The sequence below is a fragment of the Chenopodium album genome, chromosome 10 (assembly GCF_948465745.1).
Source record: "Chenopodium album chromosome 10, dcCheAlbu1.1, whole genome shotgun sequence".
Lineage (NCBI taxonomy): Eukaryota > Viridiplantae > Streptophyta > Magnoliopsida > Caryophyllales > Amaranthaceae > Chenopodium > Chenopodium album.
In genome coordinates, this window is record NC_137843.1 from 45311910 (window position 1) to 45336497 (window position 24588).

Here is a 24588-nt window from a genome sequence, read left to right on the forward strand (position 1 = left end):
CAAAACAAGTAAAAAAGCTCATTTGAAGAAGAAAATGAAGCTTGACAGTTTGATAAGGAGGTACATGAAGTTTTTTAGGTTAAAGAAGAAAGTGATGTGATGATGGTAATCTGGAAATCAAGAAAACACACTACAGACCAAATGCAATTTTTTATTTGATCAAAGATTTCAGTGAGAGACAAAAATCAGATTGAAAAGTGTTGGATTTGGAGGCTTGCTTGAACTGAAGTTGACAAGAGTTTCAACAAAGATGCTTCCATGGCTTTGTCATCATTTCAATGAAAACAGTTGTATGTTCAAGATTGACATGGTGAAGGAGTTTTCTGTTAGTTCCTATGATGTTCAAGATATTTTCTTGCTTCCAAATGTAATTGAGAACAAGTTGACTTATCAATTAAGGAAGCAACCTTTAGCAAACATGGTGATTCAAAAGGAATGGAAGAAGAAGCTAGGAATTCTAGATAGAGACGACATCTTTGTGAATGCTAAAGGAAGGAGGGGATATTTTAAAAGATTCTTTGGGATGTATGTTTGCAGCACATTCTTGGCCTCTGTTGTAAACAAAGTGATAGATTACAAGATAATCAATTATGCAGACAATGTAAAAGAAATACGTAACCTGGATTGGTGTGGTTATGTAGTTAACTTGTGCAAAGCAGTGGGGAGCTTCAAGAACAACAAGCATAAGGAATCAAGAACAGGAATCAGTGGATGTGTCTTGATTCTTCAGATTGTGTGCTTTCATCACCTCTCATTTAGAGGGCAGCCTGAACCAACAACATTGCCCTTGATCCAACATTGGACAGAAGAGAAAGTAAGAGAAAGAATTGCAAGTGAAGCAAAAGCATCATTCGGTCAAGGAGAAATACAAAAAGATGTGTATCCGCTTTGTAAAAAAAGAGGTCATCAAGCATACTTAGGTGATGTTATTGAGACTCCATATAGGAATTTTGCTGACAGAGAAAGAAGATTAGTCTCTTTCAACCTTCCAGATGGTGTTATGACAGACAGTGAGATACATAATGCTGCACGTGATGTAAGTAATTTTTTCTAGCTTTCAAAGATAACTTGTTTATTGATTAGTTTAGTTTTTTTCTAGCTTTCAAAGATAACTTGTTTTATTTTCTTTGGGAGTTTGATGTGAGATTAGCAGTAATAATGATTAATAAATGATAAACAAAAAGTAAATAAAATACAAAGAAAAATAATAAACAAATTAAATTTAAAAGTAAATAGTATTTGTTATCAAAATTATATATGTTAGAGATATTATATGTGCATTTTGTATAAATAAAAGGCTGGGTATAATAGGACTTCATATTAATACGTCTTGGAAATATGTGTTTATTTAGTATAGTAGGACTTCATATAGTCCCAACTCCCAACCTTTAAAAAGAGGGGGGGGGGGGGGTTAGGGGGATATCCTTATTAGACTACTATGAAGCAAGTGGTTACTTATCTTTTTACTTTTGTGCTACCTACTATATGCTTTTAGGTATAACATGTTCAAGAATAAACTGTTTGATTAAAAAACAGCATGTTAGAAATTGGATCTAAGCTAGAAAGTCGAATTTCTTTTTGTTTATTTCTGTTCTATTCCATTTTGGCCATTAACAATCAGACCAAAGCTATCTTAATAGCAGCAGACTGCCTTTGCCAAGAGCAGGGCTTTAATATTCAAGTAACAAGTTGCTTGATATTGCTGAAACTATGAATTACTTCAAAAAGACAAAATTTAACTAAATCAACCACATAACCTTTGAGCAGACTTCAAGATGATCTCTTATAAGAACCTTCCCGATTTTAGCACAACTAAATATATGTACAAAATGTTCCATATAATCATTTTGTTTATAGTATGAAATGTCTTGACACATATAATTCCTTCCTTTTAAATACATTTAGGATAGGTTTAGATTGTTTTAGCATCATTATTTGAAGCTTTATCTGTATCATCCTGTCTTAATAAGAAGTTGGTCCGCATTCCCTTCATAAGAAGTCTTCTTAATGATTATATGGAACAGAAACTTACTTGGATTTCTTAAAATAGTCAGATACTTGCTTTATTTCTGAGTTCTGACTTCCTGTATTTGCATCATTCAATGACTTAATCATTTTTGTTATTTATTTGAAGGAAATTGAAGAAGAACTCCATTTATCGGCTAGAGATTCAACACTCTTTATAATATTACATGCCGAGCGTATAACCAGCTTATCAGAGAAGATTAAAAAGCAAAGATTGAATGTGTCTGCATCAGATTCTCAATTTTCTAAAACACAAAGGCTTATGGAAGACCCTAAAGTACAAAGGGCTATGGATGAAATAGTAAAGCTCTATGATGATTTGAGAGATGTATCTCATGTGTTTCTGTCAACATGGGAGGAGCATCGTAAATATCCTGAAACTGATGGCAATAATCAAGAGGATGATGAACATGATGGCAATAATCAAAAGGATGGCAATAATCAAGAGGATGCAGGTAATCGTTCAAATTTTGAACTTGATGCTATAAATCTGGATGATGAAAAGGAAGAATCTGAAAAAGAAGAGGAATAGGAAAATTCTGAAAAAGAGGAGGAAAAGGAAGAGGATGAAAACAAAGATGACAAGGAGAAAGAGAAGAATGAAAAGGAATAAGAGAAAAATGAAGAGAAACCAGAGAAAGAAGCTGAAGTTGATAGCCAAGAAATTGATGTTAAACTTAGTAGTGTAGTAAGCTCGGTTACTAAGAGTATCCTAAAAGATACCGTTGTTCAAGAAAATTAGCCAACACTTACAAAGAAAGGAACATGAAAAACAATTGAAGGTAAGATGTTAACAAAAGAAAGTAAATATTGTATAAATGTAAATTCAAATCAATTAAAAGTAGATAGTGTATGATTTTATTGATACTAATACTGTTGTTTTATTTTAGGTGATGGTGATAAACAACCTGTTGAAGAACTGAACATTGTGCTTAAGGACATCCATGAAGAGATAGTTTTAAAGATAAACATCAATCTAGATTGTGGAGAAAAAGATGTTGAAATGGATTTTGTTTCAATAACAATGAAAAGCAACAAATCAAGAATGAAGGAAATGCCAGAGCTATATTAAGTAGTGGCTGATTACTGCTTTGTGAAGCAGAGTGCATTCAAACAGTAAGTTATGAAATTTTTTTAACTTTAAAAATATTCTATCTACTTTACTTAATATTTAGTTTACTTTAAATAATATTGTATTTACTTTAAAAACATTAAAATGTGTGCAGTGAAGAGATTGTGAAATATAAAGCTCCTCTCATGATAGAAAGGGATGACACAGTATCCTTAGCTCCAACTGTCCCCCCTTAAATGATAAAGTCCAATATACTTCAATGTTGGTAATTTCTTTTGAATGATTCACGATCAAAAGAAGATCCATCATGCTTTTTCTTTGGCATTGACCACAATGTAAGCATTAAATTAAATGTGTATCACTAAATTAAATGTTTAACTAAATACATAATTAAATGTATATGATCTAATTAAGTACTTTTTGTTATATCCTCATTAATATGCAGATACCTCTAAAGTTGTCTCTCATGTCACAAGATCCTTCACAACCAACTCCAAATGAAAAACAAAAAGAATCTCCTTCAACACACGCAACAGATTTTGAATTAGGCATGGTATGATTAGATGTGCCTCTGTGATGCAAAGGAGAAAATTATGACAGCTCAGTTGCTATGTTTAATTATTTATGTCAATTAAACTACATTATAAAGCATTATAATTTTGAATTTGTAGACTAATAAGTCAAATTTAAATCGCAAATTTTTGTTCCAATCTGTCTAAGTAACCACTATAGTTTGGTAGTGGTTAACCTGTTGAAACATAACATTCAATACTTGGATAACAGGAAGTATGATGACAGGCAGAAGCCTTTCTAAAGAATTCTTGCATCTCTTGTGATAAGATTTTTTAATTTATCAAAAGTAAATTATTATTAATATAAAGTAAATGACATTACTAGTAAAGTAAATAAGTTTGTATTAAAAGTATACATTATAATGCCTATAAAAAAATAAGATAAAATATGAAGTAAAAGATGTTCTCATTAAAGTAAATCATATGTTATTTAAAGTAAACCATACTATAAATTTGTTTTACTTATGTATTACTTAACAAATGTTATAGGTGGAGGAAATGTCAAACTTTCTGAAAAGAATTAATCATGAAAAAGCTGATGAAATACTAGAATATGAGTTTGATGAAATTAACTTCAAGTGGAAGACACCAAGATATACTCTTGATTGTGGTGTTTTTGCAATGATCCATATGATGTGTTTTTCTGGAGACACTTTTGATTCTGACCTTGATTAAGCAAATAGAAGAAAGTTGTATCGTGCAGAAATCAGTGTTGCACTTGCTTTGGCAGAGATAAACACTAAAAGAAAACATCTTGTGGATAAAGTTTCAAGGTTCAGAGTAGTTAAGAAACTTGAGAAGGAGAAAGGGGTGGAAGATATGATATGTGTTTCTGATTTCATGAAAACACACAAAGAAGTAATGGAAAACATGAGCTTGAAATGTCACCAACTGATTGACTACTTAGCAATCAATGATGATGAAAACTTTCCAAACAAGAGGTATGTTTTATACTTGCAAAAAAATAAATACTCCTGTTGCATTATATATTAAATTATTTGGCATGAATTTAACTTTATATTTAATTGAACATTACAGCGAAGTAGTAGGTTGGTTTATAGGTTTAATTGAAATAGTGAGGGAAGATTGTAACACTTTGCTCAATGAACGGAAAGTTTCAAGTAATCAGATCACCGCTTAGGCAAACCACCTCAATAACAATGAAATGCAAAAAGACAGGTCTGAAAATGACTTGGTCAGATTCTTCTTTGGATTAGACTTCATGGTAAGTTATTTACATTTACTTTAATAATATAAATATTGCATTGAATAAATATTTGCAATAAGCTTTGGAATTTTTTTGCAGGATGCTTTAACTATGTGTTTGAATGCTCATGGGAAAAAGGGAGTAACAAGTCTGCAAATACTATGGATTGATTGGAACAATTCACAATCATTGGACTTGGATGCAGCTCAATATGTAAGACAAATAATTATTTAAAGTAGAAAAATATATGTTTCAAGTAATATAAAACAGCTTTAAAGTAAATATGTGTTAAAAAGATTTATGTGCAGGTATTTGTACCTCTGAAGAAGGAAGATCATTACTTTCTTGCTGTCATAAACTTTAAAGATGAAACAATTGATCATTTGAATAGCACTTTATACTAGAATAATGAAGAATATGAGCCTGTACAGATTTTATCTTAGAAACGGTAAAGCATCAATAGATTAACAAAGTGTCTTTAAATTCATTTTTGAATGTATCATATTACATTAATAATCATTCAATTGCAGATCATACAAATACAGAAGTTGTTTTAAAAAAGAAAGCATCCAAAGGCAAATATATATTGTCCTACAAGCTGAGAATAATTGAACTTCCATTCCAAAAAGAAAGAGAAGAAAATTACTCAGGAAGCTATCTAATGCTGCACATGAAGGTGTATGATGGTGTTAATAGGATAGGATTGAGAACAATAAAAGAGGTAAGCTACCATACTTATCTCTGAAGTACTTAAATTCCTTAAGTTAAATGGATTACTTACAGCATAATTCATTAAAACTAAATTAAAGTTTTTTTTTTTTTTAATAGGAATTTCAAAGATTGACACACCATCATATACAGACAGTAATTGACCTACTTCTCAATGACAACAATCAAATGCAAGAGAAACTATTGAGAAATGTTGAAGATTGGGAAGAGAAGAAAGCAAAAACAGCATCTGAAGTGTAAATATTTTTAAAAGATTTAAATATATCATAGGCATTAGAGTACTTTTAAATTGTATAGTTTTAATACAAAACATTAGTTTGAAGGTTTAAGTAGTATGTTTGTATGAAGAATACATATTATTTCTGAGTTGAAGTAGTAGAATTATTCTATGTGAAAATTGGTGATAGATATAAAAGTGAAAAAAATGAATCAAAAGGTAACTGAAAATATTGTTAAAGTAACAGGAAATCAGCTAAAAGTAAATAAAAAAATTTAGAAAATAAAGTGTTTTCTTAAATATTGTGTTCGATTTTAAAGTACAGAAAAGTACTGTTTAAGTAAAAGAAATTACTCCAAAAGTAAATGAAATTATCATTAAAGTGAAAGGAAAAAATTTAAGAGAATTTTTTTATATCATTTATTGAGTAGTCTTATATTGCGAAAGACTAAACAAAACGTTTTGAAAAATAAATGAAATATCTTTTAAAGTAAAAGGAATATCTATTAAAGTGAAAGAATTATCTATAAAAGTTAAAAACATATTGTAAAAAGTAAACAACAATTATTTGCAGTAAGTGTTAAATAAATTTTACCTAAATGAGGTGTAAAATAAATTATACATAAAGTAGTTTTTCCAATTCTAACCCAGACCTAATGACCCAACCTAAATGACTCTACCCATGATCAACTTGAAACAAGTGACCTGAAACAATGTGAAATTGATCCGACCTTGATTTGAAACTAAGGCTGGCAATCCCTGACCCGACTTGATAACCTGAACCGAAGTTACTAAGAGAAACCTGAATCCAAACAACCCGAATTCGACCCAATTTCACCCAAATTTCATATTTCATAATAATATTAAGATTTACACTATTTTTGATAGTTTCTAAGCATAACCCGAAACCGACCCAAAATCTGACCTGAACTCGACCCGTTAACCCGAATTGCCACCTCTATTTGAAACCCAAAAGTAGACTTGATTCGAAAAGACTTGACACGAAACGACCCGACCCAAATGACCTGACTCAACTTGAAGTTGACTCAAAGTGACCCAACTTTAATTTAAGTTAAATTAATAGAAATATGTTAAAGGTAAAAGAATAAAGTTTAGAAAATGAAATCTTTCTGAAATATGGTATTCGATTTTAAAATAAAGAATAATACTGTTAAAGTAAAAGAAAATGGACCAAACGTAAAGGGAATACAATGTCTAGAAAAGAATAGTGATATTTGTAAAGGGAATGAGGATGAGTACTACATGAGTGTCTAGGTAAGATGAAATGTTTTATGATTGATCTCATACTTTCAAAGTTGGTTCAATCCTTACCATTTAACCATGCTTTACTTGGTAGCTATCAATATAGAGTTCACTAGTAGAAAAAGTGCTATTTGTAACGCCCTATTAGTAATCGGCGTATGTTATGCTAGTTACGAAAGCATCAATAGTAACTGACTAAGATAATGCCAGTTACAAATTTCATGACATTAGTAACCGGTGTAGTAAATGTTAGTTACTAATATGTGGTTTATCATTGTTTGATGTTTTATTAGTAACTGACTAAATAAATGGAAATTACAAATATTAAGTCAAAGAAACTTTGACTAAAAAATTTGTAACTAGCTTACAAATGCCAGTTACAAATATTAAGTCAAAGAACTTTGACCAAAGCGTTTGTAACTAGCTTACAAATGCCAGTTACAAATATTAAGTCAAAGAAACTTTGACCAAAAAGTTTGTAACTAGCTTACAAAACGTCAGTTACAAATACTAAGTTACTACTTTCTATTAATTTTATTTAATTTTCATTTAATATTTATTGAAGTTAGAGGATATTTTTTTTTTTTTTAAAGAAAGGAAACAATTTCTCGCTGAAATACAAACAAAAGACTTAAGCTTTTTTTTTTCACTTTCGCTCCATCTTCTCGCGCTTAGCTTTCTTGTGAAAAACTCCTCCTTCCTCCTACAGTTCCTTCTTTGCTCCAACTCACTTCATTCAGTTTGGAATTTTCAAATTTGGGTTCAGCTTTTAGTGGTTCTATATCAAGATTTTATGGTATGCAATTTTTTGAATTAGGGTTCTTGTAATTTTTCCTTTCTTAAATTTAATAGCAATACTACAAATACAGCCTATTAAGGTGCTTATCTAGCCATGCGATATAAAAATAGTGTTGAAAAATCACGTTTCGTGTAAAATTGAGGCGCAAAATAAAAAGTACCGCAATATAGAGCTGTTGAAACTAAATAAACGCGCCACTTAAAATTTTCATCAAGTGAAATGTTTCAAAAAGAAAATCCTACTATTCCCAATATCCCTTTACTGGAGTCTTCCTCAATCCCAAAACTCTTGCTTTTGAGTATAATCAAATTTCCCCAATTTGTGCGCTCGATTCATCAATCTTCAATTCAATTTATGAGTTTCAATCAATCCAAATGTCAATATCAACTGGTACTAAAGAACCCTAACCATTAAAACCGTTACCCTTTTCGCTGGATCTTTGTTTTTATTACTTTATTCTGCAATTCAATTCATGAGTTTCAAACAATCTTGTCAGCCCATATGATTTGTTGGAATATTCATATGGTAAAATTTTTCGTATGATTATCTTCGTTTTTGTTAGATTAAACCTTTTAATTTGCCTAATAACTCTGAGTCGATTCTATTTTCCAATCGAATTTTTTAACCTTATATATTGAATTTCGCTATATTTATTGAAATAATTAGAACCTTTTTCTAGAATGTTTTGGGTATGCTCATATGTAATAGCCTGTTTTGTTTTGTTTTTTTTGTTCCATTTCATCCAGTTGAAAAGCTTCCAGTCGTTTTTTTGGGGATTTTTTTGGTTGTTGTATTTAACCTATTCATTGTTTGTTGTGTTGTTGTAAGCAGAATTTGAAGAACTTCCTGTGAAAAAAAAGAGATTGCAAAAAAAGAGGTTTAATTTGGTATGTTTACTGCATCTTTATGATAAGATCTTTAATTGAAGGATAGCTTTTAGAATTTATTATGTGTTTTGAGTGTTTAATTCATTAGTACATCCCTGTATACTACATGTTTCAGAATTTGTTCTTGAATCTTTTAGTTATAGGCTTTCAATTTATAGGATTACTGCATGTTTTATTTCAAACCACAACTATCAAAAATTAGTAGATTAATTCAATTATAAAAAGTTAACAGAGTTTGGCAGAGAGGTGTAGGATAAAAGAATCCAACAAGGTCCAGCTAGTTAGGGAAATAGAAACGACATACAAACTAAAATACCTCAAGGGATTAAGCAAGATAATCTGAAATGGTGACTAAGATTGCAAGGCAAGTTTGGACCAAAAAAATAAATAAAAAGATTGCAGAGCAAGTGCTGCAATGTCCTAATATTCGAATTAAACTTTGTTGTTGATTAGTTAGCTGAGTAATTTCGATTTTGTTCTTGGAAGGTACTCCTCCATAACGACGAACGTCTTCCTCCTCAGCTTCGACCTCCAACGATTTTCTATTAGAATGCTTATTCATCAGATTATCAATGATATTCATACTTGCGGTGGCCTTCTTGCAAGACCTTCCATGCTATATCGATATGCCTCTCTTCCGTAAGTGGAGCTCCCACAGCCAAGCGTAATACATACTTGCCTAACAGAACCTATATGTTTGAAGAGCAGTATGATTAGGAGCTTTGCCAATGCTACCATTACGTCTGGCTAATTATGCAACTTAGAGAGGGTTCCTAAATAATCTTAACGAGATATTTGTAGAATAAAGTATGGTATACATATTGTGTGAGAAATGACCATCTTTCTAGTAGAGTTGACGGCTTCCACGATTGAGCTTATCACACTGGTTTTCGTCTTTGGCAGGATGCAGCAACCGGAAACACAGTAATGCAAACTTCCTAGGAGTAATCACCTGCCCATCCAAGTTTTTAAGTTATGTCGAAAAATATATGATGTAAACTATGCTCAATGATTAAAATTTTGAATAGAATAAAGAAGGCACAAAATCAATTATGTAACAAAAAGGATCTATAGTTAATACAAAATAGTTACGAAATTAACTGAAAAGCATGCAGAAGCACACATGATATTGAGGTGAAACTATGAAACCAGGAGAAATTTCAATTAGTCAGAATATGAATATCATTGGAAGATTATCAAGTCCTCTCAGGCTCTGTTGAATGATCATTGTCAGTACTTCTTGTTTCAGGTTTATTTTATGGTGTCATTTCTTGTTCATTGTAGCATTCAACGATCGTTCTATGTTTGTGCTTCTATGTGATGATTTATTTAATTATTTTTGCTGTGGTGCATCTTCTAGCATGTTTTACTAAACTATTAGGTTAATCTCTACCTTATATTTTTTAAAGATGCTCGAGTTTAAAAGTTTTATTGCTTATTTTTACTTCTAGATTTGGGTTTCTTATATCATGTTGTGTACTTTGTATTATGTTTTGTTCTGTTTTCCAATCGATCCTCTTTATAAGCCTTCTTTTCTTTTTATAAAAGAAAGGAATGATGATCATTTTGAAATTGAGAAAGAAAATGATGTCCATTGTGAAGTCTATATGGGAAAGCATTCTAAAGTTGAGAAGCAGTAATCTTTAAGAAATCTAGTTTAAATAAATCTTCTGTATTTGGACATCTTGTATGATAATAAGTCTATACTCTATATTGTCTACCTAGGTTTTAAGTATATGAATTTCAGTTTCTGAATATTTAGTTTACTTTTTGGTGGCTAAATTTTCTTATTTCTCAATTGCATTGGAGTGTTTTTGCTAAAATTCGTGAATACCATGTATGTGAGCATGGTTGTGTTATGGAATTTGTTTATTTAAAAATTTAGTGGTTAAGTTGATATTTTAGTGATTTTTTGTCTACTTTTCATAAGAATAAGTTGTGACTTTGACATTTTTGTTATTTAATATCCTTTGCTGTGATCTTCTTTGACTATTTTAAGATTTAAATGCAGTAGACTTTTTTATGGGTAATTTGTTGCTACTTTCCTGGGTCAGGTTTGTGGGAGTGTGTGTTAGTGTTGGTAGTTGTTATTGATGGGATGCTTTTGCAAATTTGGTTATTGTTGTCACTCGTTGTTGCCGTGTTTATGGTTGCTATGATAGGTTGTTACTATACACAAGCTACTGCTACCCCCTTTCTACTGTATTCTACTACTACTCCCCCTTGCTAAATATTATACTCTGAAATTAATCTTGAACAACTCTCAATTCAGTGAAGAGTAATGAGTTGATGCTCTAGAAAGACTATCATAACTTTTCACAATATATAGTCGATCTCTTAGGATTTTTTTAGCTTGCTTGTGTTAGGAATATATATCTTGTACTTAAAGTGGAGGTATATATTCACTCTTGGTCTCTTATTAAATAATGATTTGTAGGTACCTCTACCCGCTCTTATAATGTAAACATCTATAATCAAGTTTTATAATATTATTAGCACTATATAATCATTGCCTCCCCTCTTAAAAATTGTGATTTTGATTAAAGTTTGTTACTATACACTATACTATCATATAATGGATATGGTGACATTAAAGGGACGTGAGATAGTATTTTGGGTTGAGTTTCATAATCTGCAATTCTTTTTGGAAAAAGCAAAGCTTCTCTCATGCAAACCTTTTTGGTGCTCAAGCAGGTGTCAAGATAATGTTTAAGTGTTTACAATTATTTAATGTAGTTTACCAAATTGTTATTTTCCTATCATTTAGTAATTGTAGTTTTCTATATTTTGCGAGGACTCTACATCTGAAAAGAACTTCTGAAGGTCTAATGGTTCAACTTGTGTATGGCTCAGAGGTCGATCCAACTCCTAACAAGGTCAGGGGCTTTAGGTTCCCAAGATTGTGTTTTCGGCATGGACAATGATGATATCCTTCCTTGAAAATTCTGATTGATTCATTTTCAATTATATATACTAAATTTTACAGCTACCTATTGTTAGTATATGGGTTATTACTGCTTAGGAAGTCGGGATATTCATAAGTTCATGTAAATGTTTGTAAATACTACGGCTTTGTGGGTCTAATAATATTTATTCAAGTTTTTATTGTTTTGTTGAAAGTATAGTTTATTTTGTTGTATTGTTATTAGTTGGAGTGTTTGATTGTATTGTATGTCGTGGGTGAATTAAAGTTATGTGGAAATATTTGGAGTACTTGTTTTATTGGTTGAATTGTAACAGGTTGTAACCCATTTGACGATGGGTCATTTGGTAGGATATACTACCATTCTTGTATTTGAATAAAATATTTATAAAAAAATTATTTATTTATTAGTAACTGGCGTAATCTAATGCTAGTTACAAATAGTATTTTTTTAAAATATATATATATATATATATATATATATATATATATATATATATATATTCGTAACCGGCGTCAAGATTTGCCAGTTACTAATAATACACTAATTGTAACCGGTGTAAGTTAATGCCAGTTACGAATAGTATGCTTTATAATTTGGAAAATAGACTTTTTGTAACTGGCGTTAGGTTAAGACAGTTACGAATAGTATATTATTTGTAACTAACATTAGCCGGTTACGAATAATTTTCACTAGTTGTAACGGTGGCATTCACAACCAACAATGCCAGTTACAAAAAGTCAATTTCGCCAGTTACAAATAACATTTTTTCTACTAGTGGTTGTACGAGTACTTGTACATTGATAAGAACTAGAGTGAATTTGTGGTGATTCACGAGAAATATTTATGTTTTGAGGTAAACAAACTCATCTCAAACGTGGTAAATATGGTTCCATGCTATTTTTAGAAATATGTCAAGTATTTTAGAATGGAAAATGGAAATCGTGCCAAGTATTCTAGGACGAAAGGAGTAATATAGGATATTATCTTCAATTTTGTAAGTAAGGACATTACATAAATAACACAATTCATATGATATAAAATATCATAAAGTTAATGTATAATAGCTAAAAGTAAATAAACTACACTTTAATTATGTAGTACAATTACTTAGAGTAAATGTAAAAATATTATAATAATAAAAATCAAACTTCAGTATATCTTGATTTTGATTTTCGAAAACTTCTTTAAATTTTCAAGTATTATAATAACTGCACAAAAATAAATATCAGAAAATCAGTGATAAATTAAAGTAAATAAATTACAATGTAAAGTAAATTAATTTCAACTTAAAGTAAATGAGAAAATTACAAAGGTAAAATACCAAAAAAAAAAGTACCAAGTATAATAATACCTGCACAAAAATAAAAAGTAAATCAAGTTAAATGTTAAAGTAAATAAATAACAGATTAAAGTAAATGTAACACATTTAAAATTAAAATACCTGAAGCAGTACTTGTTTGGACAGTTTCTACTGTCATGTGAAACATCAGATTGCCCACAAGCTCTACAGGTTCTGCTCTTTTTGGATTTTTCTTCAGAAGCTATTTCTTTTGCACACTTCAACCGCTTTAAACTTCTGGCAGAACCTTTATTAAGACACTGATTTGGAGGCAAGATGTTTACATCTACTTCATTTGACCCAATCAAAACCTGAATATCAGCATCTTTTACCTCTTTTGAACTAGTTGCATTACCAAGATTATTCTTTGTCAGCATCTGCTCCTCAAATGAAGATAATGTCCTAATAAGCTCAGATAAATCATCCTCAGATTGGTCAGATAAACTCACACAACTGAAAATCTTGGACCACACATCACTCACCAATTGCTTCTTCTTATCATACTTAGAAGCATCATGCAGAACAACATTTATGGTTGAAGTTTTCTTCAGCCATAATAAAAATTTACATAAGATGCCTTGACTCTCAAACATTTTACAGGCACAACTTGACTCATATGTGGCCAAGTTAAAATTTACATCAAAATTTTTCCTTTTCTCATGATCAACAATTACAGAAAACTCCACACCATCTCCATACAGGGAACTACAACTTTCAACACCACATGAGAAACAGGCTGCCTAGCATTCTTCTTGAAAATCATAAAAGATGGCACGAGTATAAACAACAGCAACGTGCTTTTCCAAGTGTAAATGAGTAAGCAATTGAGGCTCAGATTTATTAAGCCTGTTCAACTCATCCTGTTCATGCCTTTGAGCATCAAGAGCAGTTTCATAACGGACAAAGAATTCAACACAGGTCACATGGGGGTTTGTAAAATTACAAAAGAAACTGTTTTCACCTTCAGACCTAGAAGTAGAACGCAGTAACCCACCCATAAATACGTCCTTGAAATATGCAAGGATCCAAAGATGTTTAATCTTGAACATGTATGCAAACCACTCATGATTGACAAGGTCAAATTCCTCCATAACACTGTTCCAGCCATCAACAAATACATGGGGATCAATTTCTCTATCCCAAACCACTGCACTTAGCTTTTTCAAGGAGACAGTTTCATTACCAAAATGAGTTCCAACCTTTTTAGGTACCTTCCTCATTATGTGCCACATACATAACCTGTGTTTGCTCTTGGTAAAATCCTTTTGTATGGCAATATCCATTGTAGGGTCTTGATTAGTGATTATACAAGAGGGTTCTCTTCCCATACACTTCGAAAAAGTTTGAAATAGCCACATAAAAGATTCTATATCTTCTTTAGATAATAAAGCAGCACAAAATGTAACACATCTCTTATGATTATCAACTCCAGTAAAAGAACAGAAAACCAATGAATATTTATTTGTATCATAGGTAGAATCAAAAGATAAAGAGTCCCCAAACAATTGATAATCTCTTCTACCAATAGCATCAGCCCAAAAAACACGAGTCAAGTGCCTTCTTTCATCAACACAGTAATCAAAATAATAACCCGCTTTACTGGTTTTCACTTTTTGTTCAAGGTTTAAGTCCCTAGAAAAATTTTTGAAATCATTTTTACTGCCCCTGACATTTTTAAACCCATCACAAAGTTCTTTCATGATCCTATAAGACATAATAACCCCTATATTTAACTTTGAGTTGTCAAAAATAAACTTCTTATGAGCAAAATTTAAACCAACTTCATATTTAGTAACCTGCCTACTAATAGGTGTAGAAAAAGGGTGAGAATGAGGCTCATAAAAAGAATAAACAATATACTAGCCACCATTACAAAACCTAAACTTAATCTTAGCAGGACATCCAACTCTCTTCACAGTCTTTTTCCTTAAACATGCACCTTCAACTTGTTTACCAGCTTTCTTGTTATTTGTCACATACCCTTCTTTGCTACATAATAAATATTTAATTACACTAACTCCTTTATCATTAGAATCATCCTTATTATTTTGTACTTTAGTAGTACTAGAACGGACTTTAAATCCACACTCATTGGCATATTTGTAATAAAAGGCAATACCATGTTCAAAAGAATCAAATTTCATTCCAACAAAGGGTTTGTTTTCCAAAGAACAACTTGGCATATACTCTTTATCACCTCCAAAATTATAATATATCCTAGGAAGCACAGGCTGAGTGGGTGTTTTAAAAATTCTTACATTCATATCTTCATTAGTGACAGCAGTAGAACAATGCTCTACTCTTTCAGTCATTTTCCTGAAAAGTAAATGAATCAAAGAAAAAGTAAATAAAAAATAACAAAAAGTAAACCAATTTTAAAAAGTATACTAATAAAAACTATTAGAGGTATACTAAAAAGTTAATGACTCAAAGCAAAAAGTAAAAAAAAAAAACTGAAAAAATAAAACAAACTAAAAAACATGAAGTTATAAGGATTAAGCAAAATTAATAATGAAAAGTAAATCACATCATAACAAAATCGTAATATAGCTCAAAACAAGACAAAATCATAATATAATGCAATGAACAATAAATCGTAATATAAGACTCAAAACAACACAAAATCATACAATTAGACTCAAAATTTTAAAAAAAAACCCCAAATCGTAATATATAACCCTAAAATGTAGTAAGTAATTCAAAAAAATCCCTAAATCGTTGTATATGAACCATAAATCATAGAAAGTACTTTAAAAAACACAAAAGCATAACAAAACAACACTAAATAAAATAGAAATAAGTTGGAAAAATCGAACGAAAACAAAAACAACAATTCAAAAATAATAAATCGAACGAAAAAAAAAATCTCAAATCGAACAAAACAAATCGCAAATCGATAAAAAAAAATTCACAAAATCACAAAAAGTATACAAATCAAAAAGAATTACCTCAAACAATGACGAAAATCAAAGAATCACAGCAAAAAAATTGATCAGCAAAGAACAAAAATTCGATTTCGATACAAGAGAAACGAAAATACAGAGAGATTTGAGAGTAGAGTGAGAAAGTGAAAGAGAGGAGAGAGAAACAAAAGAGCTGCGAAAAGAATAGGAGAAAGGTCATTCAACTTGCAAAACTACCAAAATGCCCTTAATGAAATTGAAAAAGGCGGGTTATACACGCACACACACACACACACACACACATATATATATATATATAAAGGTCTGTAATAGGAACTAGGAACTCATCGTGACAGTTCATTGCTCTCAATCAGACGGCTCACGTTTAACTCGCCTCATTAAGAGTATTTTTGTAATTTCTGTAGTTGAATGACCCCCCTTCTAATTCATGTGCCCTTCATTTTCTTTCTCTCTTCTTCCATATTTTATCTCTCTACCTTCGAATTCTCTCAAAGGTGATATTTTGCGATTTCAATTCTTCGCTTGCGCTCATTGATTTTTCAAACTCTTTGGTTTCGATCTTCTAGTACTTCGTATTTTTCGATTTTGTTATTCATTGAGGTAAATTTTTTTTGTGTTTTATATTTTATTTCGATTTTAAATCCAATTTTTGGGAGTTTGATTGCGAAATTAGGGTTTTTCGAATCATTTGTTTGAGTATTTGTGATTTCAGTTGAAATATTAGGGCATTCATATTTATTTCTTTTCGTATTTGCAGTTTTGTTGTTAAATTTTTCTTCCTATTTGTCGAATCTTCATTTTCTATATCCAGTTCTTCAATGATTTTCATCAAACGCTCAACTACTTAATCAAATCTGAAGTATTACCTGAACTTTGATCCAAATTGTCGATTTTTCTTTTAGTTTTCGAATCTATGTAATTTGCTGAACTTATAGTTTTTTTTTTAATTATTTGATTGAAAATTTTAATTTCAATTGTTGTAATTAGGGTTTTTAGTCGAATTTGTGTAGTAATATAGTTTTTTTTTAATGTAATTATTGTTTTTGTTTGATTTTTATGTTTTATTGCTTGTTATTTTTTATGCTTTCTAATTATTTGTCATGATCCTGTAGGAGTTTATAGGTACTACATGCGGAAAAAATGAATCATATTTATAAGCACCTAAACCAAGATCGCATGCATAACATACAAGGAACATAATCATACTTTTGAAGCGTGATCTCCACGAAGCTATTAGATCGGCAAATCAGGAAGAGAATAAAGCCCCAAGCGTTGCTCCTCTACTTAGTCCACGGGATTCGAACGAGCCGTCCACCAATACTAGATTGGTCGAGTGAAGGAGGAAAACCACGATCACCACCTTTAATGGACAAGACCGACCACCACGAACCACCACAACCGGCGCCGAGGAGGAGAAAGAGAGCCGTGTGAGAGAGGGGAATTTGAGAGAAGCTTGGTTTCGTGTTTGCTAATTAGGGTTTCAACTTAACAGTAAAACTGTTCTCTTGAATTAACTAGGCACCTAGTTTACTTATAATCATATTATAATTAGACTAGGTTAGGAAGCCCGAAACCTCTCCAAACCCTCCTTATGGTCGGCCATATTAGGGGATGAGGCCCATCATGGGCCTCGTCCTCTCATGCTGAATCTAGGCCCTTTGTGTGACCTTATAATATCCGTATAATTAGGCTTTTGTCTATTTTATTAGCCCAAAGATCGCTAGTATCTTTAGCTATGACATAACGACGACCCAAATGGACGAACTTAATTATCTCCATAATTTGATGCATTTATATATCTAGTTATTGCACATGACGAAGACATAAATCTTTCAGTTCCAAATCTTAGGAATTGTATTCAAGTATATATCCTAAGCTTAAGGTTTTCATACTACATGCACTAGTAGAAAAAATGCTATTTGTAACTGGCGAAATTGACTTTTTGTAACTGGCATTGTTGGTTGCGAATGTCACCGTTACATCTAGTGAAAGTTATTCTTAACCGGCTAATGTTAGTTACAAATAATGTACTATTCGTAACTGGCTTAACCCAACGCCAGTTACAAAAAGTCTATTTTCCAAGTTAGAAATCATACTAATCGTAACTGGCATTAAGTCACGTCGGTTACAATTAGGGTATTATTAGTAACTGGTAAATCTTAACGCCGGTTACGAATATATTTGTTTTTATTTTTTTAAAAAAATACTATTAGTAACTAGCATTAGATTACGCCAATTACTAATTATGGGGAAATATTTCAAGCATCCCACACTTAAGCCCCACAGTGATCATACACTTAAGCATGGTGGCGTCCAAAGGGAAGGAAGCTAGAGCAAAAGAGTCGCCAACAAGTTTTAGGAGCTTGTAAACCGTTCCCAGGGTGAAGGTTACACCCCTTAACGATCCAGGAGATCGTTAACTCCAATAGGTCTGGAACCATGACTGGAAGTTCGGGGATAAAGGTACAAATCCAACCTAAAAGAGATTGAACTTGCCCTAATAATAGGCCTCTACTTTATTCTTCTCGTATTCATGTGCGCTTTCTGACTAACATACAATCAACGAATTAACCCTAAACCTGTTTATCTATGTTGGTTGAATATTAATGCACAAACAAATCTATTATTGGCGATCACTTGAATTATAATCATATTAACCTAAACAAGATTATTAATTATCTTATTAAGCTTGATTACATGTACAAATTCCCTTTAAACATGCATAATAGGCGTGATCAAGCAATAACAACAATAATATCAAGCAACATAAAATAATCATCATCATCATAATCTCAATCTCAATAAAGCTTAATAATATTAGCAAGATCCTAGGCATGATACTAACAAGATTAATAACAAACCTTAGCATGTCACTAAACATTAAAGATCAAATCTTTATAATGTTTATCCCTAACATGATACTAACATGATATTAGAAAAGAAATAGGAAGCATCATAATAGTATTTACATGATATTAGAAACTTTAGTTATTACCCTAAATATGATACTAGGAATCATAAAGACATCCTAACATGATACTAGGAATTAAAATAATTAAAGCATGATTTCTATATCAAAATAACTATAAAATTACTTACTTGGATGCCTTGTATCTCTTTCTAATAACAAAATACACGCGTTAGTAACTTCAAGGAAAATAATACAAAACAATTAAATCAAATCAAAGAATTGGAATAGGAATTGGGACCAAACCCTCATAAATATCAAACCTTTCACGTGTAGGGCGAAGGCAACTTTGAACTTGGCTAGATGTGTCTAGATCTAATGTATGAGGAATTTTGTAAAAGGGAAGGTTTAGAAGAGAGAGAAAGAATAAGATTCTAGCTTTTAAAGAGAGAAAGAATAGAATTAGATGATTGTTGATTATTGAAAATAAGGAGATACGACCCCTATTTATAGAAAAAATAGCACGGGATCAAAGAAAATCATATTCGGAATAAAATACCTCCTGTCGCCAACGACAGGAGTCAGCGCCAGACGACAAGCTCATCGCCAGGCGACGAAGGTCAGCGCCAGGCGACGACTCTGTCGTCTCGCGCTGGTTCAAAAGTACAACGTACTTTTACACGCGGAATCACCTTTCAAACCAGTTATCGGTAATTCTGCGTTCAAGCAGGTTTAAAATCAGATTTAACATATTTTATTTGAAATAAAACATATTTTCTTTAAAAATATAATTATCAATCCTAATCTCATTAGAATTAAAGAGAACCTTCTAGATATTCCTGGAATATCAAAATCAATCCTAATTACTTTAGGAATAATAATTAATAGGCCCTCCTCTAGATCATTGGGCCACATTTAAAATCATTGGGCCTAATTTAATTTAATCCATAACTTCCTCATAATTCATCGGAATTGGGCCTTATAATATATCATTGGAAAGCTCTTTTCAACCCCAATCCAACTACACTATTATTGGACCCTTATCATGGACCAAACTAAATTGGACTGGCTATTTTTCTTAAACAAGAGTAAGAGAAGAAATATTTTTTGAAAACAGAAAGAGAAATATTTTAATAAAACATCCTCATCATTAGACTTTCCACACTTTCACTTCGTTCGATAATCAAATGACGCGAAAGGTATTCATCACCGGGTTTGGTTTTTGGGAGACATATTTGGGTGTCTACAGAAGCCCCCACTTTGACTGAGTTTAGAGAAATGCAAGTTTCGAAAACGAAAAGTCAAAGTAGCGATAGGGACGGAGAATGATTCAGAACGTTTTGCGATCCTAAATCATTCTTGTAATGCCGATACCTGCAAACTAGCGTTAGTTAAACAGATAAAAGAGTTAAGAAACGCGTATCTTGCACCGTCGAGCACATGTCTCTGGAGTAACCGATTTTTGTTTGACGATCTTCCTCAAGCTAGGGGATATCGTCTAAAGACTACCACGCTTGCAGCTGCCTTCAATTTCCGCTGTTTTATGACCATCTTCCACATCCTAGGGAATATGATCGAAGATAACTTCGCTTGAAATCACCTCCTATTTCTGACAACCTTTCACATCCTAGGGAACGTCGTCGAAGATAACTTCTCTTGAAGCCATCCTCAGTTGTTTTTTACGACAACCCTCCACATCCTAGGGAACGCCGTCTATCACTGCTGCTACATCTCAAGCTATTTTCTTGAATTATGGTGACAACCTTCCCAATCATAGCGAATTTCGTCGAAGACCTCCCGTCTCGTGCCATCTTCTCAAATCTGGGTGATAACCTCCACAATCTTTGCAAACATCGTCGAAAACCGCCCATCTCGTGCCATCTTCTCAAATCTGGGTGACAACCTCCACAATCTTTGGAAACGTCGTCGAAGATAACTTTGCTTGAAGTCGTTCTTAGTTATTGCAATAATATTCCGAAGAAAATTATCGAAGACCAACGCTTGTCGATCCTTAAAGCTCGCTTGAACTTTGCTGTTGCGATATTTGCTGAAATTACCGCGGTGCCAGTACGTCGGCGCATTTTGCTGCTTGTGAACCATTACGTCGGTGCTTTTTGCGATGAGCCAATGTTTAGGCGCTTTAAGCTAATTGAGACGATCATTTATCAGGTCGATCACTTACTGTGATTGTAATCGAGCCGATTACTTAATCATGTCCATTTTCTTATGGGGCTAACTGGCGTGCCAAGGAACCCGAAATTACTGCATGAGGTCCGCATAATCTAATATGGGGGCCATGTATCTTGTCGCCGTACCCGCGCGCACCAGTGCATACTATCGCCAGTATTTTGCTCTGTCGCCAGGCGACGAGCTTTAGCGCCTGACGACAACCTTGTCGTCGGGCGTTGTAGTCGTTGTTGCTACTGTTCGTTGCTTGGTTTCACTCCGAACCTTCAACTTGGTCGTTTCCTCCGTTTCTCAACCAAATTTGCTCAAGTCTTTGGCAAATTAAAGCTCCTCATCTTTAATTTACCGATCCATATAAGAATTTCATGCGTTTATATTCGCGGTTTTTCGAAAAATCCAGGAATGTCCTTGCTTGCTTGTTCTTCGGGAGTGGTAGTGCCTTGAAACTCTGTCGAAAATATTATCCTTCAAGATTTTATCGAGTCTAAGTTAACTTCCGTAGAGATCTTTCATCTTGGGAAATTCGCGATTATGACCAATTACTATTCCAAACGAGGTGTTTGATCAAAATCCGGATGTGCTCAATCAATCAGGCTGATCGCCAATCTAACTGCGATCAGGCAGACTCTAGTTGATTTGTTAAACCATTTGCGTCCTTTTGCTTCAAATCTTTTGTACCTGCATTTATATTTTGGACTATAGGACTTTGCTCATCTTTCTTTTAAGGGTTGACCTAAGGCTCAGTGTTGCTTGACTCATTGCATAATACTTAATGTGTTTTTAACACATATGACTTGTCATGACTCGACTCAAAGCGTTTTGATACACATGGCTTGACATGACTCAAGGTGTAAACTTGACTTAATGTGATTGACCGACTCGAGGTCGACTCAACTCGATTGTGACTTGTGTGTGCAAAGTATTGACTCATGAGACTCGATATGTACATGACTTATGTGTGCATTCGACTTGAAAACGCAGAAAAACAAAAAATTTCCGTCATTTTTGTGGAGGGTATCGACTTTCTCCTGAAAAAGAAAGACGCAAAAAGACAGGAAGTGAAGTTTTTTGAAGGTGCATGTTGAATGAGCTTTTAACAAATGTATGGATCAACGTTGTATCTTAGGGCACGAAGATTGTAACATCCTAGGCTATCTCCATTGTTAATTTTGGATGAAAGTATTTAGGTAACTTAGGCACGGAGGCTAAGCACTTCATACTTCGTGATGCAATGATGACAAGGTATGCTTCCACGTTATGTTAAGATTTCGTGACGAACGGTTTTTAAAGGAAGTACTATTTGGTCATGTATCTGTGCAGTGTGTGAAAGTGACACTAAAGCTAGGCTGCAAAGGCTAAGTGTATGGGAAAGTATTATGAGAAGAGCCAAATAATGGTGACTCTTTAGGCTAGGTAAGCTAATGATGTAGGGATCAAGCCCCCAAGTCTAGCTCTACATGGATAAGGATGAGCATTGGATATCCCTTGATATGATCAATTATAAACGTGAATATGAATGCATTTTTTTTTACGGCCGCACCTCAGTGTGAGGTTACCTACATATCCTTTAGGAATCAGGCCGAACGTAACTCTAGACGAACCTTGCACAAGTATGTGTGTACCTCAAAGAGTTCTTTTAAGGGTTGTAACGTGGTTAGGCTAAAGATTGAAGAAGAAGGGGATAAAGGCTCAAGACCCTAGATAAGCCCCCAAGGTGTGTAACCTTGCTTTTGAATCTTTGTATTATTATGCTTGAGGTTTCTCACTTTTGAGCTCTTTCTTTTTTATTTTTGCTCTCTTTTTTTTGCTTTTGCATTTTTTTATTTTGAACCTTTTTTGATAAGTGTAGGCAATCCCGATCATGCAGTCTATCGCTCACTTGGCATTCATGTTTCTCAGGCACGGTACCGAGAACTCGATAAGAGACGCAATCTGAGACGTGTTCATATCAAAGGCATGTTCATGTTAATGACATTGGAACACTTGCCCTTTTGTATACTTTTATTATTTTTTGCTTTTTGCTATTATAATCTTTTGAAAGCACTCAAGCTTTTGTTCTTTGAAAATTGCTTAAGTTGCACACCATCCCATCCCAAGGTTAGGTAGATGAGGGTTGAAAAAAGATAAGGCATATCGTTAGGTGAGGCTCAAAGTGGTTTATCAAAAAAAAAGATTGTATATTTGAAAGGTGAAAGGTGATATGACAGGCTACAAGGGGTGCCTCAAATCATTGGTATACCTTGTGCTTAGTTCGACATGGATTTTTTATTTTTATTTTTTTTATTTTTTTTTATTTATTTATTTTTTTTTTATTTGTTTTTTTTTTTTTTTTGCAATGTAATGAAATAATCATATGCGAGAAAATAAATGCTCATTTTATTAAAGGGAAAAAGAAAGAACCTACAAAATAAAATCTAAGGAAAACAAAGGGTGCCTATGCTAGACTTATTTGGGGAATAAAAAAAAGATAGAAAAAGAGGTCACGAAATCTTTTCGTTAAAGCTCGCCTCGTGTCTTGCGCTCTTATTATCACTTGGTCTTCTTGCTAGCTGGAGGTATGGGAAGCTTGTTATTATCGATCAAGTATTGGATGGCCTCCTTTAGCTTCCAACAGCTCTCAGTAGTATGACCCCTACCTTGATGGTACTTGCAACGTGCATCTGGGTTCCATCTAGGCAATCTCTTCTCAGGTGCGGGATCTTGAATAGGTCCAATAGGAGTAATGAGTCCCTTGGCATGAAGTCGATCGAAGGCAGTATCATAGTTCATCCCAATAGGAGTGAAATCTTTCCTTAGTTGCTTTTTAGACCCTTGATTATCCATGGCTAAGACTTCATTGAGATCAAAGGCACTAACATTATTACTAGAGTGGGCGTTTTCGAAAGAAGAAGGATTGTCGTTCTTCTTTCCTTTCCAGCCACTGTTGTTACTATTGTTAGCAGCTTTTTTCTTTGCCATGTCATCTTCTATTTTAATTCCTATGTCATAGACGGTTTTGAAAGTATTCAAGTTGTGTTGATATTTCAAATGCTTCGAATACTTATCTTGAAGGTTCTTGATGAACATCTTTACAGATTCTTTTTCGGTGGGCACCTCAATCATCTTAGCGGAAGTTTCCCTCCACTTATTAAAGAAAGAAGTAAAGCCTTCATTCTCTTTTTGTCTTAGCATCTCAAGTTGTCTATAGTCGTTTTCGACTTGAATAATACATTTATATCAATCAATGAAAGCGTTTACAATAGCATCCCAAGTAGAGGTTTTCTCTTTATCAAGAGAAAAGAACCATTGTTAACAAACGGTTTCAAGTGATAAAGAAAACAATGTATGAAAAATTTTCTTATCTATCCCCTTAATATTTATTATTGTCTCGAATGCCCTTAAGTGGAAGTAAGGATTATTTGTTGCCTTGAACTTAGGGATGTCGGTGGCATTGAACTTCTGTGGAAGAAGTTCCTTGTCCACTAAGACCCCTTGTGAGCTAATGCCCTGAAATCTATAGTCATTGGATATTTTGCTCAAGCTTTCTTGCATG

The 24588-nt window shown here is 32.8% G+C and overlaps 2 protein-coding genes across 2 annotated transcripts; both read right to left on the minus strand.

Annotated features, from left to right (window-relative positions):
- Positions 1–12890: 12890 nt before the first annotated feature.
- On the minus strand, positions 12891–13630 carry LOC145565254 (uncharacterized). Its single transcript, XM_081625318.1, has 3 exons — positions 13140–13630; positions 13035–13049; positions 12891–12906 (listed from the first exon to the last, which is right to left on the minus strand). Exons 1-3 carry the CDS (start codon positions 13628–13630, stop codon positions 12891–12893), a joined length of 522 nt encoding a protein of 173 aa, XP_081481444.1.
- A 147-nt stretch (positions 13631–13777) lies between these two features.
- LOC145565255 (protein FAR1-RELATED SEQUENCE 3-like) lies at positions 13778–15349 on the minus strand. The gene is made up of 2 exons (XM_081625319.1): positions 15050–15349; positions 13778–14896 (listed from the first exon to the last, which is right to left on the minus strand). The coding sequence occupies exons 1-2, from the start codon at positions 15347–15349 to the stop codon at positions 13778–13780; spliced, it is 1419 nt and encodes a 472-aa protein (XP_081481445.1).
- Positions 15350–24588: the final 9239 nt, after the last annotated feature.